At 43.2% G+C, this 14,846-nt stretch overlaps 1 protein-coding gene across 1 annotated transcript; it reads left to right on the forward strand.

Annotated features, from left to right (window-relative positions):
- Positions 1-2,748: 2,748 nt before the first annotated feature.
- On the forward strand, positions 2,749-5,013 carry Ubb (ubiquitin B). The gene is made up of 2 exons (XM_077800466.1): positions 2,749-2,854; positions 3,946-5,013. The coding sequence occupies exon 2, from the start codon at positions 3,952-3,954 to the stop codon at positions 4,867-4,869; it is 918 nt and encodes a 305-aa protein (XP_077656592.1). The 5' UTR covers positions 2,749-2,854; positions 3,946-3,951; the 3' UTR covers positions 4,870-5,013.
- The last annotated feature ends 9,833 nt before the right edge of the window (positions 5,014-14,846 follow it).

The following is a 14,846-nucleotide window of genomic DNA, read 5'->3' on the forward strand; positions in this document are numbered from 1 at the left end:
AGTGTATGAAAAATTCTTGAGATTTGTTGTACAACAATATGTATATAGTTAACACTACCAAACTAAATCATTAAAAATGGTTCAGATGGCCAATTTTACATGGTTTTTACTCCACTTAAAAATGAAAAAAATCACCTGATGCAGTGGCACCCACCTGTAATCCCAGTTACCTGGGAGGCTGAGTCAGGAGGATTTCAGGTTAGATGCTAGCCTCAACAGCTGAGACCCTGTATCAAAAAACAAACAAACTAAAAGAGCTGGGGGATGTAGCTTAGTTGTAGAGCATCCCTGTGTTCAATGCCCAGCACTACAAAAAGAAATAAATGAGTAAAAGAAAAAGAAAAAAATTTTAATTTAAAGCTTATGCAAATTTATGGTTGTATGGAATTTATTATATCTAATTTTCATGTATGTATGTAGTCTTTCATAATTAAAAACAACATTTTAAAGAAACTATTTATTTTAGTTTTAGCAGGAGTGGGGATTAAACCTAGGGTCTCATGAATATTAAGCAAGCACTCTTCTACTAAGTTCCTTCACCAGCTCTGAAGAAGCTATTTTTATATAGATGGATTTATGAACACAGTAAAGAATTTTGTTGAGTTTATCTGGGCATTCAATATCAAAGTTTCAACTTGCTTATAATAAACTAGGCATAAGTCTCATAATTGATTTGGGAAAAACGGCCAAATGTGAAATACAAAGAAAATTACAAACCACAGACTAACACCTATTTTAAATATCACCTGATGATGTCAAGGAAACAACTGCGCTTTTCTAATTGAAACCACAGTTTTCTTGCAGATTTTTAGTAAGAGACATGTAGCCAAATAAAAATCACTTCGAATCTCAGAATCAATTCCTCTTCAGTTTCAAGGTAAGTATAGGCAAAAAAAAAAAAACAAAAAAAAAAAAAAAACATTCTTACGGAGAATAAATGTCTTTTTGCTTTGTTTTAGTGACTTCAGGCTGTCATTAGTTTTTTGCTTTTCAAGTGAATAAAAGAAAAAAATTCCACTTTATTAAGCGAACATGAGCATGGTGCCAAATACTGTGTTCTGTATAATTTGCTTACAAATTAACTTTTGCAATTTATTGCCAGAAATTATGATATTACTAAAAGTTTTGTTTATAACCCCCCCCAAAAAAACTTATTTATTGTACCAGGATAACATATGCTTTTCTTTTAAAAACATTTGATTGTGTTGAGGTTTCCAAATGACCTACTTTGGGAAATATTAAACCAGGAAGCAATATGAGTAAGTTCTGGCAACTGCTAGAATCCCCAGTGAAGTCATGGGTCATGAGATCTGCACTCTAGCTCGATCTATTGATCAACATGCATGACTCAGGAGGAGCTGCTGGTGGGTGAAAGAAGTTCTAACTCACTGTTAGGCTAACAAAACTGAGAAATCATACTTTGTGTAATAGACATTTTGTAAATTACCTCCAGATTGTTTGAATCAACTTTCAATTTTACCTCAAACTATTTCTTAGGCTCAGCAGAAAATCATTTTAACTTGAAACGATCTAGTCTTTAAGTACGCGTTTATTGAGCCAGTCTTGTTGACAACTTAATGACCGGTAACCTTTGATTAGTGAAATATACCTAACTTATATGAATATGCAAATTTCTCAGTGACTTACTTTGCGTGACATTCGTGAAAACCCAGCTATTTTATGTTTATTTACACCCCCACCCAAGACTCCACCTGAAACTGTGATCCAAACACGCCTGCCTTACTCACTCAAATGGGGTTATCTCCTTGAGGGACGTGTGGTCACGCCCAGAGGGTAGTGAACCCAGTTATCTGGTCCTAGCTGGTTAAATCCTGTTTTCGCCTCTCTTGCACTATAAGCAGGGAGAAATACTACATTCCTGTGGGTGGACTCCCCATCTCTTAAACCGGGCTTTCGGCACCCCTATCTACATTTCTCCTTCTTCCTACCAGTGTAGAGAAACACTAGGGAGGAAGAAGGAATTACGGGTATGGGTGCAGCTAGATCCAAGCCCTACCAGCGTGTCACCTTGAGCTCGAGCCTCTCCTTTCTCAGTGGCCTCCGCAGAGAGCCCCACGCTAAAGTCTAGATTTATAGAATTACCAGGATTAAGACAAAACACCTAAAAGCAATCTAATTCTGAGTGTGAGGGCTGCGTCTCTAGGCAGTAGAATGAGAAATCGTGATTCACGGGCAACACCCTTGCGGAACATCGTTTTGAAGTAGGAAAGACCCCCCCATCCCACATCCACCCCCCATCCACCCCCCATCCACCCCCCATTTCCGGCTGGAAAAATATCCATCTTTCGGGAAGGTGCTCCTCTAGGCGCATGGGCATTCAGTTACTTAGCAACGTCGCTCCAAAAGACTACCGAAGCCCAGCAACAATAGAACCGCCGCGTCCTCTACCAATCAGCGACGGCTTCACCTCAACGGCCTCACCAATCAGCGCCGGCGCTGCCAGGAAGTTTCCAGAGCTTTCGAAGACGGTTCCTTTAACTTGGATTCATCCGCTTGGTGATTTTTCCCCACTTTTTCGTCAAGTAGGATATAGAGTACCTGGAGGAGAAGAAATATAATTTTTTAGAATTCTTTTGTTTCTACTGGGAGGAATTTGGGGCTCAATTGAAAGTCTAACGCGCCGCGGGTGGTGAAGCTGAAGGAACTACTTTCAGCGGCGCACGGAGACAGCCGCTACGTCAAGGTGATAAGTGACGCAACAGACGTTGCATAAATTTCACCTCCGCCGTAGCGGCGCGTTCAGTGGCGAGTGGCTTTGTGTAGTGACGCTGCGCTGCTTTACGGCTGGATCGCGGTGACTGGTGGTTGGTGGCCTCTTCGCATTCGATAACAGGTACTGGCCTGAAGAGTTTTGGACCTGCTAAGGATGAGAAAGGGAGCTTGAGTGAGGTCACGGTGGCGGTTTATAGGGCCGGTGGCGCCTCGGGTGGGGTGGGGGAGGGGTGGGGGGAGGTATCGTGACGCGGCACGGCCCTCTCCGGAAGAGAGGGGCCTCATTTGTGGCGGGAGCGGGGGCGGCTGGCGCGCGCCGGCAAAGACTAACGGACGCTTAACCGATGGAGATTCCATCGCATTTGCTTCAGAGGGGGAAGGTAGAAAAAAGGTAGTCTTCGTGATTTTGGGGAACCGTTAGTTAACGAGTCTCAATATGGGAAAGTGTTTCACCTCTGTTTTGTGGGGGTTTGGGCCTTGGGTTTGATTGGGGTTTTTTGTATCGCCATAGTGAGGTGCGGGGACATTAGTGGGGGGAGGGGCGCTTAACCCGGAGCAACGGGGAAGAAAAATCGGGAGTAGTAGTTTCGAAAGCGCTTCGGCTTTTCTGGCGGTTTCAAATTGAAAAAGCCACTAATTGTAGCCGAATGCGGTGGCGCTCGCCTCTAATCTCTGGGGCTCGAGAGGCTGAAGCATAAGACGTGGAAGTTTAAAGCCAGCCTCAACTTAATAAGACTTGCTCTCAAAACGGGTTGGATGGGGCTGCGGTTCTGGCTAAGTGGTAGAGCACTTTACTAGCATGTGCGAGGCACTGGTCTGGGTTCGGGCCTCAGCACCCACCGCATAAAGCTAAAACAAAATGAAGGTATGGTATCCGCCTACAACTAAAGCACCCTTAACTACTGACTGGTTCAGTCGCCAGTACTAACAAAAACCACTGACTATAAATGGAGTTTGTATTGCGTGACTAACTGTAGGCTAGTGGAGTTGGAGGTAGGTTCGTGAGAGACGTTAACGCTTTGTGCCCGCCCCCGCCCGTTTCTGCTCCCGCCCCTGCACTGGGGAACCAACCAAGCCGTGTTAGGCAAGTGTTCTATCACATTAATGTGCTTTTAAGGCATTTTGGAAAAAAAAGATTTGAAGAGTGGTTTTGGATATTAAAGTAGGAAATCGATCCTGAGATGACCCCAATTGTTTCTGTTTAAATTCTAGGTCAAAATGCAGATCTTTGTGAAGACCCTGACTGGCAAGACCATCACCCTGGAGGTGGAGCCCAGTGACACCATTGAGAATGTGAAGGCCAAGATCCAGGATAAAGAAGGCATCCCCCCTGACCAGCAGAGGCTCATCTTTGCAGGCAAGCAGCTGGAAGATGGCCGCACTCTTTCTGACTACAACATCCAGAAAGAGTCCACCCTGCACCTGGTCCTGCGCCTGAGGGGTGGTATGCAGATCTTCGTGAAGACCCTGACTGGCAAGACCATCACCCTGGAGGTGGAGCCCAGTGACACCATTGAGAATGTGAAGGCTAAGATCCAGGATAAAGAAGGAATTCCCCCTGACCAGCAGAGGCTCATCTTTGCAGGCAAGCAGCTGGAAGATGGCCGCACTCTTTCTGACTACAACATCCAGAAAGAGTCCACCCTGCACCTGGTCCTGCGCCTGAGGGGTGGTATGCAGATCTTCGTGAAGACCCTGACTGGCAAGACCATCACCCTGGAGGTGGAGCCCAGTGACACCATTGAAAATGTGAAGGCTAAGATCCAGGATAAAGAAGGTATTCCCCCTGATCAGCAGAGGCTCATCTTTGCAGGCAAGCAGTTGGAAGATGGCCGCACTCTTTCTGACTACAACATCCAGAAAGAATCTACCCTGCACCTGGTCCTGCGCCTGAGGGGTGGTATGCAGATCTTCGTGAAGACCCTGACTGGCAAGACCATCACCCTGGAGGTGGAGCCCAGTGACACCATTGAGAATGTGAAGGCCAAGATCCAGGATAAAGAAGGCATTCCCCCTGACCAGCAGAGGCTCATCTTTGCAGGCAAGCAGTTGGAAGATGGCCGCACTCTTTCTGACTACAACATCCAGAAAGAGTCCACCCTGCACCTGGTCCTTCGTCTGAGGGGTGGCTGTTAATTCTCCTGTCTGCATTCATGGTGCGCAGTTATAGTATTATGCTGCACATAGCCATTTGCCCCAATATAAGTTTAGAAATTACCAGTTTCAGTAATAGCTGAACCTGTCCAAAATGTTAATAAAGTTTTGTTGCATGGTAGCATATTTGGTGTTTGTTGTCTTTAAATTTTGTAGTTAATGTTGCAACTTCTTAATTAAAATGGTGTTGGGACAAGGGTTATCACTTTGAAATTGGTAATGTGGCCAAAATTGACACTTGAGTGGCGAGGGATGGGACCTTTGTCCTAAAAATTGGTGTCAAGCAAACATGTAAATAAACATTGGCCTTTTTTTCCACATTGAGTAGATACAAACAGCTGCCTATAGCTAAACAAACACTTAAGGCTTTTGCTGGAGGTGAGTTTATAGTGCAATAAGGAAGTTATCAATATGGAATAAAAGTGTCATGGGGAATGTATAAGGCAGAGAAATTGGGGTGAAATTTTCTCAGATTTATAGTAGGAAAATAATTCCTGGTACTAAATCTTGACATAAGTGCACTTAAGATGTGTTTAATAGTTAACTTTTTTTTCCTTTGTACTAGGGTTGAACCCAAGGCCATTCTACACAGCTGCATTCCAGCCCTTGTTTTAAGATGGTCTCCTCAAGTTGCCCTTTCTGGCCTTAAATCTGGGCTCCTCCCTCAACTTCCTGAATAGTTAGTGTGCATCACAGGGCTGGGGTTGTGGCTTATAGGTAGAGTACTTGCCTGGCATAGAGGAGTGTAGTAACATTTTAGAAATAACCAACAGGTGTATTCCAAAGATGGAGGCAACATCTAGAAATAATCCTCCAATATGCTAGGTGTACCTGAAAATATAAACTTTGGAACTCTTAAACTGGTTCTGAGATTTCCCTCAAAGCATAAAACAAATTTAAAGTGTATGACTGGGTTACTTGGTAAATTAGGTACTGCAAGTAACAATTTTACTATTAGGCCAGGTTAATACTTCAACCCTCAGAGTGGAGGTATACTCTGGCTAGGAAAACCTAGGGGATAGTAATGGGGGAAAAATGATTTCAAACCTTTAAAAAGGTTTCTTTAACCAGGTACTGTGGAATGTTTGCTTGTAATAATGAGAAAGTAGTAGATCCAATGCTCTACTCTCACAAGATAAAGAGCTTTTGCCAGCTTTTAGTGAAATAAGAACACCTTGGTAGAAACTGTCTTCAATTCAGGCTGAGTTTGTGGCTCAGTGGTAGAAATCTTTCCTAGTATGGCACTGGGTTCAATTCTCAGCATGGCATATAGATAAAGGTCCATTAATAACTCATAAGAATATTTTAAAGTCTCCAATTTAAGGGCTAGGGATATAGCGTAGTTTAGATAGTCCTTGCCTCACTTGCACAGGGCCCTGGGTTCAATCTTCAGCATCATCAAAAAAAAAAAAAAAAAAATCTAAAGACTGGTGAAAGTGTATATGTAGAAATGTTGCTATGTAGAACAATGATTCATTGTGGTTCCTTAATGCTATAATCCAAGTATATTCAGTTTGGCATATTCCTATTTTCCCAGTATTCCTATTTTAATAAGGCATACAATCAATTGTAAACAGATACATAGAGTAAAATAGTAAAGTCATTCTTCAGTGTCCCTCCCAACTTTATTTTTTTCACATCCTCCCACATCTTTATGCCACTTGCTAAAAATTTGGTATATTTATTACTAGATAATTTTCAAAATGTTCACATGATTATGTCATATAAAAGCATACTTCTACAGTTAGGTGGTGGCACTAAGCAACTCAGACCCTAAGTGTCTAAAGTACAAAAAAAAGGGCTAAGGATGTGCCCATGAGTTTAATCCCTGGTAACCCCATCCCCCAGGGTCTTGGAGACACATACATGCTACTAATACATACAGGTACCTTTTTTTTTTTTAACCTTTATATTTTTTATGTGGTGTTGAGGATGGAACCCAGTGCCTCACACATGCTAGGCAAGCACTCTACTGCTGAACCACAATCCCAGCCCATGTACTTTATTTTTGAATAACAATATATTTCATTGTGTGGATATACCACATTTTACCCATTTCCTTATTGATGTATATTTACACTGTTTCTAATTGTTTACTTTTTTTTGAGAGAATTTTAATATTTTTTAGTTTTCGGCGGACAAAACATTTTTTTATGTAGTGCTGAGGATCGAACCCAGGCTGCACGCGTGCCAGGCGGGCGCACTACTGCTTGATCCACATCCCCAGCCCATCTAATTGTTTACTATTAATAATGCAATAAATACCCTGTGTCTCTTGTCACCAAAGTCCAAGTATTCAGGTAGAATTTCTACATAAAAAACAGCATTTAAGGGGCAGGGGTTGTATCTTAGTGGTTTAGCGCTTGCCTTGCATGTGTAAGGTACTGGGTTCGATCCTCAGCACCACAGGAAATAAACAAAGCAAAGATGTTGTGTCTATCTACAACTAAAAAAAAAATCATGTAAATTTTTGTGATTATTACAAAAAGTCCTTCAAAAAGTATCAGGGGCTGGGATTGTGGTTCAGTGGTAGAGCGCTTGCCTAGTATATGTGAGGCACTGGGTTCAATCCTCAGCACTACATATAAATAAATGAATAAAATAAAGGTCCATCACATCTAAAAAAATTGTTTTAAAGTATCATATACAATGTACTATTCAGTTTTTCTTAATTTATTTTAGTTGTAGATGGCACAATACCTTTATTTTAATTTTTTATTTTTATGTGCTGAGGATCAAACCTAGTGCATCACATGTGTGAAGCCAGCACTCTTATCACTGAGCTACAACTCCAGCTCCAATGTTCATTTTTTTTTTTTAAATATTTTTTAGTTTTCGGCGGACACAACATCTTTGTATGTGGTGCTGAGGATCGAACCCGGTCCGCACGCATGCCAGGCGAGCGCACTACCGCTTGAGCCACATCCCCAGCCCCAAATGTTCATTTTTGTTTGTTTGTTTTCTTTTTTTCTTTTGGTACTGGGAATTGAACTCAGGGGCACTCAACCACTGAGCCACATCCCCAGCCCTATTTTGTATTTTATTTAGAGATAGGGTTTCACTTAGTTGCTTAGCACCTTGCTTTTGCTGAGGCTGGCTTTGAATTTAGGATCCTCATGCCTCAGCCTCCTGAGCCCTGGGATTACAGGCGTGCGCCACCATACCTGGCTCAATATTCAGTTTTTAAAAGGAAGGAAATCCTGACACTACAATATGGATGAATTTTGGGGGTTTTAAAGCAGTTTGCTTTTATCATTAAAACACAATCCCATCTTTTTACACCATTTCCCATCCACATTAGAGTATAATTTTACAGTTTGGTGTTGGCCAACTCCTTATCATCCTGGAATCTTGAGTGAAGGGTCTAGGCCCCAGGTCAACAGCTGGCATAAAAAGGTGCCTAAAGAAAGGTGAACCTTAGTAACAATGAGTCATCCATCAGCCTTGCTCTCTGGAGCCTACTGTATAGACCCAGGTGAATTAATTACTTTGAGAGGGCTAAGTATACTCTGAGACCAGATAGCTTTTTGGGCATTGCAAGTAGAACACAATGACCCAGCTCCTTGGACTCCTTCAACAGGTGGCCGAGGCCTCCCAAAACCCAGCCTTGAGAAAAAGATTATGCACCCAATTTTCAGAACTGCTTTCCTTACTCTGTAAATAGAAAATACTGGCTTTTGCCTCCAGCAAGTGGCGTGTTTCCAGTATTTTTGGTGAGAGAAAAAGTCCTTTAGGGCATATCTGACAAACACTTAACTTGCATCTTCCCACCATGAAAAGCAGCCTTGGGACAGACTCATGGCTCCCACCTCTCACTTGTGGATTAGCTGCCAGCCTCCAAACCTGTTTTTCCTTGGCTTCCTGAGAAAAGCCTTCCTGAAAGCTGTTTTTCTGAGCATCAGGCTTCAGCATAATCTCCTTTAGAAGCTGGAATGGCCTGCTCTTTTTTTAAAAAATATTTTTATTAGTTATAGATGAAACTTTATTTATATGGTGCTGAGAATCGAACCCAGTGCCTCACACATGCTAAGCAAGCGCTCTACCACTGAGCCACAACCCCAGCCTGTCCTGCTCTTTTTTTTTTTTGCCAACACTTTAATATAGAATTTCTGATAGTTTTTTTAGATTAATCTTCTCCCCTCTCTCCCAACTGGGATTTTCCTGGAAGCAGATGGCAAAATTTACTGGAACAATATGGCTCCTATCCCCACACCAGCCAAGACCTTGAGAAAGGGGACAGTGCTGAGCCTCCCAAGGACATGGCCAAAGGAATTTAGGAAAATGGGGGGCCTCCAATGGAGAGAGGATGGTTAACAGGTACAGGGATGTAGCTGGGGTGGGAGGAATAACTTATTGTTCTATAACAGTAGGATAACTATGGTTGACAATAATTAATTGAATATTTCAAAAAGTAGAGAGGATTTTTTAATATTCCTGACACAAAGAAATGATAAATACCCGAGGTGGCAGTTATGCCAATTACCTTGATCTGATCATTACAGCTATACACACATGTATTAAAATGCCACACAGTATGCCATAGATATATAAATTATGCCATAGGTATTATAAATTATGCCATAGATATATAAATTATATATCATAGATATATAAATTTAAAAACAGAAAAGAAAAAATAGAGACCTCCAGAGATAAGGAGGGGAATTTGAAGGGGTAAAAGCCGGTGCTTGGACTGCGGCTATGGCTCAGTGGTAGAGCACTTGCCTAGCACATATGAGGCACTGACTTCAATCCTCAGCAACACAGAAAATTAAATAAAGGTATTGTATCCATCTACAACTAAAAAAAAATTATAAATATAAATAGATAAAATAAAGGCATTGCTTCCATCTATGGAAAAAAAAAAGTGGTGCTTGAAGAGTCTGGAGATGTGAGAACAGTGGCTTCTAATCCTCTTGGCCTCTGTAGGCCTCTACCACTACTAGCAGCTGTGCCTCCAGTCTCAATTCTGCCAAACCACAAGACCTCAGGTTGGGGCTGCTCAAAAGCTTCCAGTAATGTGCGGATTTCCTCTAAGTGGTTGCTCTTCTGCAGGCTGACTTCATACACTTAAAATAATTTGCTTCTATTACTTGCAGCACTGTTTTCTCCACTTGTATTTCAGGTCAGGGCAGCACTGGATGGCCTCAAACTCTGTCCACTGGGCTCAAGTGAGAGGAGCTTTATACAGCTTTTTCTAATGTGGAAATTTATAATGAAAGAAGGGAAGGGGCCCACACCTAAAGACATACAACAAAGGAAGTATAACCAATGTTTGGGCTCTCTCAAATAAGGTAGACAAGCCCCAAAGAGAGGCACCAGAAAAACGCTTCATCCCATGAAGCAACTCCTCAAGCCCTAAACCATAGAATCCAAGGAGGAGAAGGTAGAGATGCTAACTTTCTACAGAGCGTGGTTTGGGTATGCCCAGAACAGCCAGAACACCCCTTTCATACTGAAAAGGAAGAGCCAAATCACTCTGTGTGGGAAGGAAGCTCCCTGTCGTAATCAGGATCCAAAATACTCGCTGAGTAAATGATGAGTATGCTATTCTACACTTTACCTTAAAGCATGATATTTATAAAAATAAAATTGGTCTTTCTTACCCTGTGCAAAAAAAAAAAAAAAAAAGTATGCAGGCTACTCAGACAAATGTGCTCCGTCATGGAGTGAAGACAAACAAATAAACCGACACTTGTAATACAGCACAATAAATACAATGCTAGGTCAAGGCCACACAGGATGCTGAATTGGCAGGACTGCTGGCCTGTCCAGCAGGTAAAAATGTGAAAAAGGCTCCTGGGGTGATCAGAAGAGGTGGGCTGTTTCTGAGAAGACAACAGAGAGGGATGGCCTTGGGAAAAAACCTGCTTCCACATCTGCAATGCCTCAGGTCTCTGTTCCAGGCATACCTTGAGTCGACTCAGGCTACCCAGACATCCTGTTTTTGTGACATGTTGAGAAAACAGGTAGGGACTGATTTCCCATTTCAAAAACCCCCTCTGGGGAATGGCAGCTGAAGAATGATGTTCCCTAATGCTGCTTCTCTCTGGAGAGCAAAGTGTGAAAACTTGACTTGAGGAATTTCTTCATGGAGTGAAGTGTTTTTCTGGTGCTTCTCTTTGGGGGCTTGTCTACTCCATGTCTGAGTTCACTGGGGCCTGCCTGACAGAAGAGAATATAGCCCTCTGGGAAAAATTAATTTCCAGATCAGAATAATAAGATACTTCAAAAGCATCACCACCTTCTAAAGGAAAACTGTAAACTGTATTATCCTCAGAAAATAATTTTAAATTAGCCTAATTAACATATTAAGAAATAAAAGGAGGGCAGGGGATGTGACTCAAGTGGCAGCTCACCTAGCATTCGTGAGGCACTGGGTTCGATTCTCAGCACCATGTAAAAATAAAATAAAGATATTGTGTCCACCTAAAACTAAAAAAAAATAAATATTAAAAAAAAAGAAATAAAAGGAAGTTGAAATATATCTGTACTAAAGAGTACAAATGAGGGGCTGGAGTTGTGGCTCAGTGGTAGAGGGCTTGCCTAGCACATGTGAGACACTGGGTTTGATCCTCAGCATAAAAATAAAATAAAGGGGTTGGAGTTGTGGCTCAGTGGTAGAGCACTTGCCTGGCATATGTGATGCCCTGGGTTCCATTCTTAGTACCACATATAAATAAATAGAACAAAAGATCCATTGGCAACTAAAAGAATTTTAAAAATAAAGGTATTGTGTTCACCTACAACTAAATAATAATAGTAAAAAGAGAACAAATGATTGAATAAACAAACAGCAGAATGGAGAAAGCTGAGGAATGAATTAGTGAACTGGTACAAGAGAAATTTCCCAAAATAAGAAAGAACAAAAGAACAGGAAATAAAAAAGAAAGGCTAAGAGTCAAGTGTGGTGGCTTATAAGTCCCTATAATCATAGGGACTTAGGTGGCTGAGGCAGAAGGATTGCCTGTTGAAGGCCAAGTTGGGCAAATTTGCAAGATTCTGTATCAAAATTTAAAAACAAGGGTTGGGGTTGGAAGATGTAGCTCAGTAGTAGAGCACCCCTGGGTTCAATCCCCAGTACTGCAAAAGGGAGGAAAATAGTTAAGAAAGACATTTATGTCGGGCACAGTGGTGCACAACAGTAATCCCAACAACTCAGGAGGCTGAGGCAGGAGAACTGCAAAAGGTCAGCCTCAGCAACTTAGCAAGGCCCTAAGCAAGTTAGTGAGACCTTGTATCAAAATAAAAAGGGTTGGGGATGGGGCTGGAGTTGAGGCTCAGCCATAGAGCGCTCGACTTGCACGTGTGAGACCCTGGATTCAATCCTCAGCACCACATAAAGTTAAATAAGTGAAATAAAGGTATTGTGTCCAACTACAACTAAAAAATAAATATTAAAAAAAAAGGTTGGGGATGTAACTCAGTGGGAAAGCACCTTTGGGTTCAATCCCTAGTGCTCATGCACATATACCCACACACAAAGTCATAATCACAAAACTCCAAGGGGTTCTGAACATGGCCCTGCAAATTTATTCCATTTCTGTAAGAAGTGGTATATTTTCTTTCTTCACCCTTCCCTCATCCCCACTTCACCCGACTCTGATCTGATGACTTTAATCTCATTCTTCCAAACAGAGGCCATCAAGTTTCCCTACCATTGGCTTGAAAACTGCCAACATCCAGACCACCTTTCCTTCTGTTCCAGTTCTAGTACTTGGGCCATCCTTTCACCTTCTCTAGTACTTTGTGTTTTATTTTTATTTTATTATTATTTTTTTTGATACTGGGGATTGAACCCAAGGGTACTCTTTGCGTAGCCTGCATGAGGCTCTGGGTTCTAGCCTTAGCACCCACAAAAAAAGAAAACAAAAAACCCCAGAGACCCAAAGAAAGAGGAAGTGGGGCAAAAGGAGACAATGCAGGGAAACAAAACTCTGATGCATGAGTTTTCCCATTTTCTCTCTTGGCTGTGTGGACTCCAGGTGCTACTTTCAGCCCTGGGGCCTAGGCTTTCCTACTATTGAGGTAGGCTTCTGGGCCCCTAGGAATCAGAAAAAGGGTCTAATACCTAAATCTAAAGCATTCTCCTTTACTTACAAGTAAAATCTTAATTTGAGTGGCACTTCTGAGGGTTCCTAAGCTCATAATTCTTACCCCTGACTCTTTAGCCAACATATTAATTCCTTAAAATATGAACCTAGCCCACCCTCCCCTTTCTAGACCTGCACTACCCTCAGGAGATGACAATGAATGTTCCTTAAAGTCAGTGGATCTGGAAGGGAGGTCAGACACTGCCAGTGAAAACTGTAGCAAGAACAAGAAATATGGAACCTTGAAAGAAGCCAGGTACACAAGGTACATGCTGCATGATTCTATTCACCCAGAAATGGCAAAGTGGCAAGGACAGAAATCAGATCAGTGGGTATCAGGGACCAGCAGTGGGAAGAGGGGGTCAAGGAGGCACCAGAGCATATTTTGGGGTGATGGAAAGCTCTATACAGTATCTTGATGATGCTGGTCATACTGTTGTATTAATTTGTTAAGATTCTTTGAAGCCTACACTTAAAATGGCTCTACACTTTAAAAACTGCCTTATAAATTACATGATTAATTTTTTTTAATATTAAAATAGGGTATGGATCACATCATAAGAATCCTGACTTTTAAGAAAAGAGAGGAGCCCGGCTCGGTGGTGCACACCTGTAATCCCAGGGGCTCAGGAGGCTGAGACAGGAGAATCTCGAGTTCAAAGCCAGCTTCAGCAAAAAGTGAGGCACTAAGCAACTCAGTGAGACCCTGTCTCTAAATAAAATACAAAATAGGTCTGGGGATGTGGCTCAGCGGTTGAGTGTTCAATTCCTGGTACCAAAAAGAAAAGAAAAAGAGAGAGAGAGAGAAGAAGAAGGGGGGGGCTGGAGATGTAACAGTGGTAGATTATTTGAGTAGCATGCTCAAGGCCTTGGGTTTCAGCCCCAACACGGCAAAAATAAGTAAATAAACAAATAAATAAATGAATACTCAAAATGAATAAGAGATAATAAGGTACTGGGAGAGAGTATAGTGTAGTCCATAGGTATCAGACCATCTGGGTTCAAACCCCACCGCCATCACTTGAAAACAGTGCTGTCATCTAGAGCAATAGGGTTACCTTCCTCTGCTCTGAATGGAGGCAACAACAGGGTTGTTGTCGGACAGATTATTAAAAAGACAATAGCAGTAAAGGGCCTAGCTCGCGGCTCAAGAGCTCTCCCGGGTTTGACTCAGGACCCTGCAAACCAGGGGGAGATGCTACGTGGTCCTGCCGCCGGGCTGCACCCCTCTAGCTCCTACCTGCGCCCTTGGAGGTGAGGTGGAGGCCACAGGCGCTCACATCCCACTGTCCTGTCGGGCGACTTGGAGAGGCCGGCCGAGCAGAAGCAGCGCAGGGCTCCCCTCCCTTGGGCCTGGGATGCGGCGGTGAGGAGGGTCAGGGTAAGAAAGGGGCGGAGCCACGCCTGCTGGCGGGAGGAGCCAGGCGGGAGCGCGGGTCACTGTCCGCTGCCAAGCGGGGGTGGGGCTTCGGGACCCCAGCGCAGTGGGAGAAGGCCTGGGAGGGTGGAGCAGTTGGGGCAGCTCGGGGAAGGGGGCAGGATGGAGTGAGGGAGAGTTCCAGGAGTGGGATGCGGGAGCACAGGGTGGGAGGGAGGTACAGAACTGGAAGGAGGGAGGACGGAGGCGCGCGGGGGCGCGGGGGCAGCCTTATGCATCCCCAGCTTGGGCTCCAGGTCGGCTTCCATCCCTCAGCCTTGGCGTCCCCTGCAGCCCGGATCACCCTCTGCCTCCGTGCTCTGTCTGAGGCATCCTTAGCTTAAACTTGTCCCTGCCTGTGGCTCATCTTTCCCTTTGTCTCGGGTTCTGGCTGGCTGCGTCTCTGGGGTTTCTGACCTCAGTCTGCGTCTCTCTCTCCTCTGGCTATC

The sequence above is a fragment of the Urocitellus parryii genome, chromosome 7 (assembly GCF_045843805.1).
Source record: "Urocitellus parryii isolate mUroPar1 chromosome 7, mUroPar1.hap1, whole genome shotgun sequence".
NCBI classification, from domain to species: domain Eukaryota; kingdom Metazoa; phylum Chordata; class Mammalia; order Rodentia; family Sciuridae; genus Urocitellus; species Urocitellus parryii.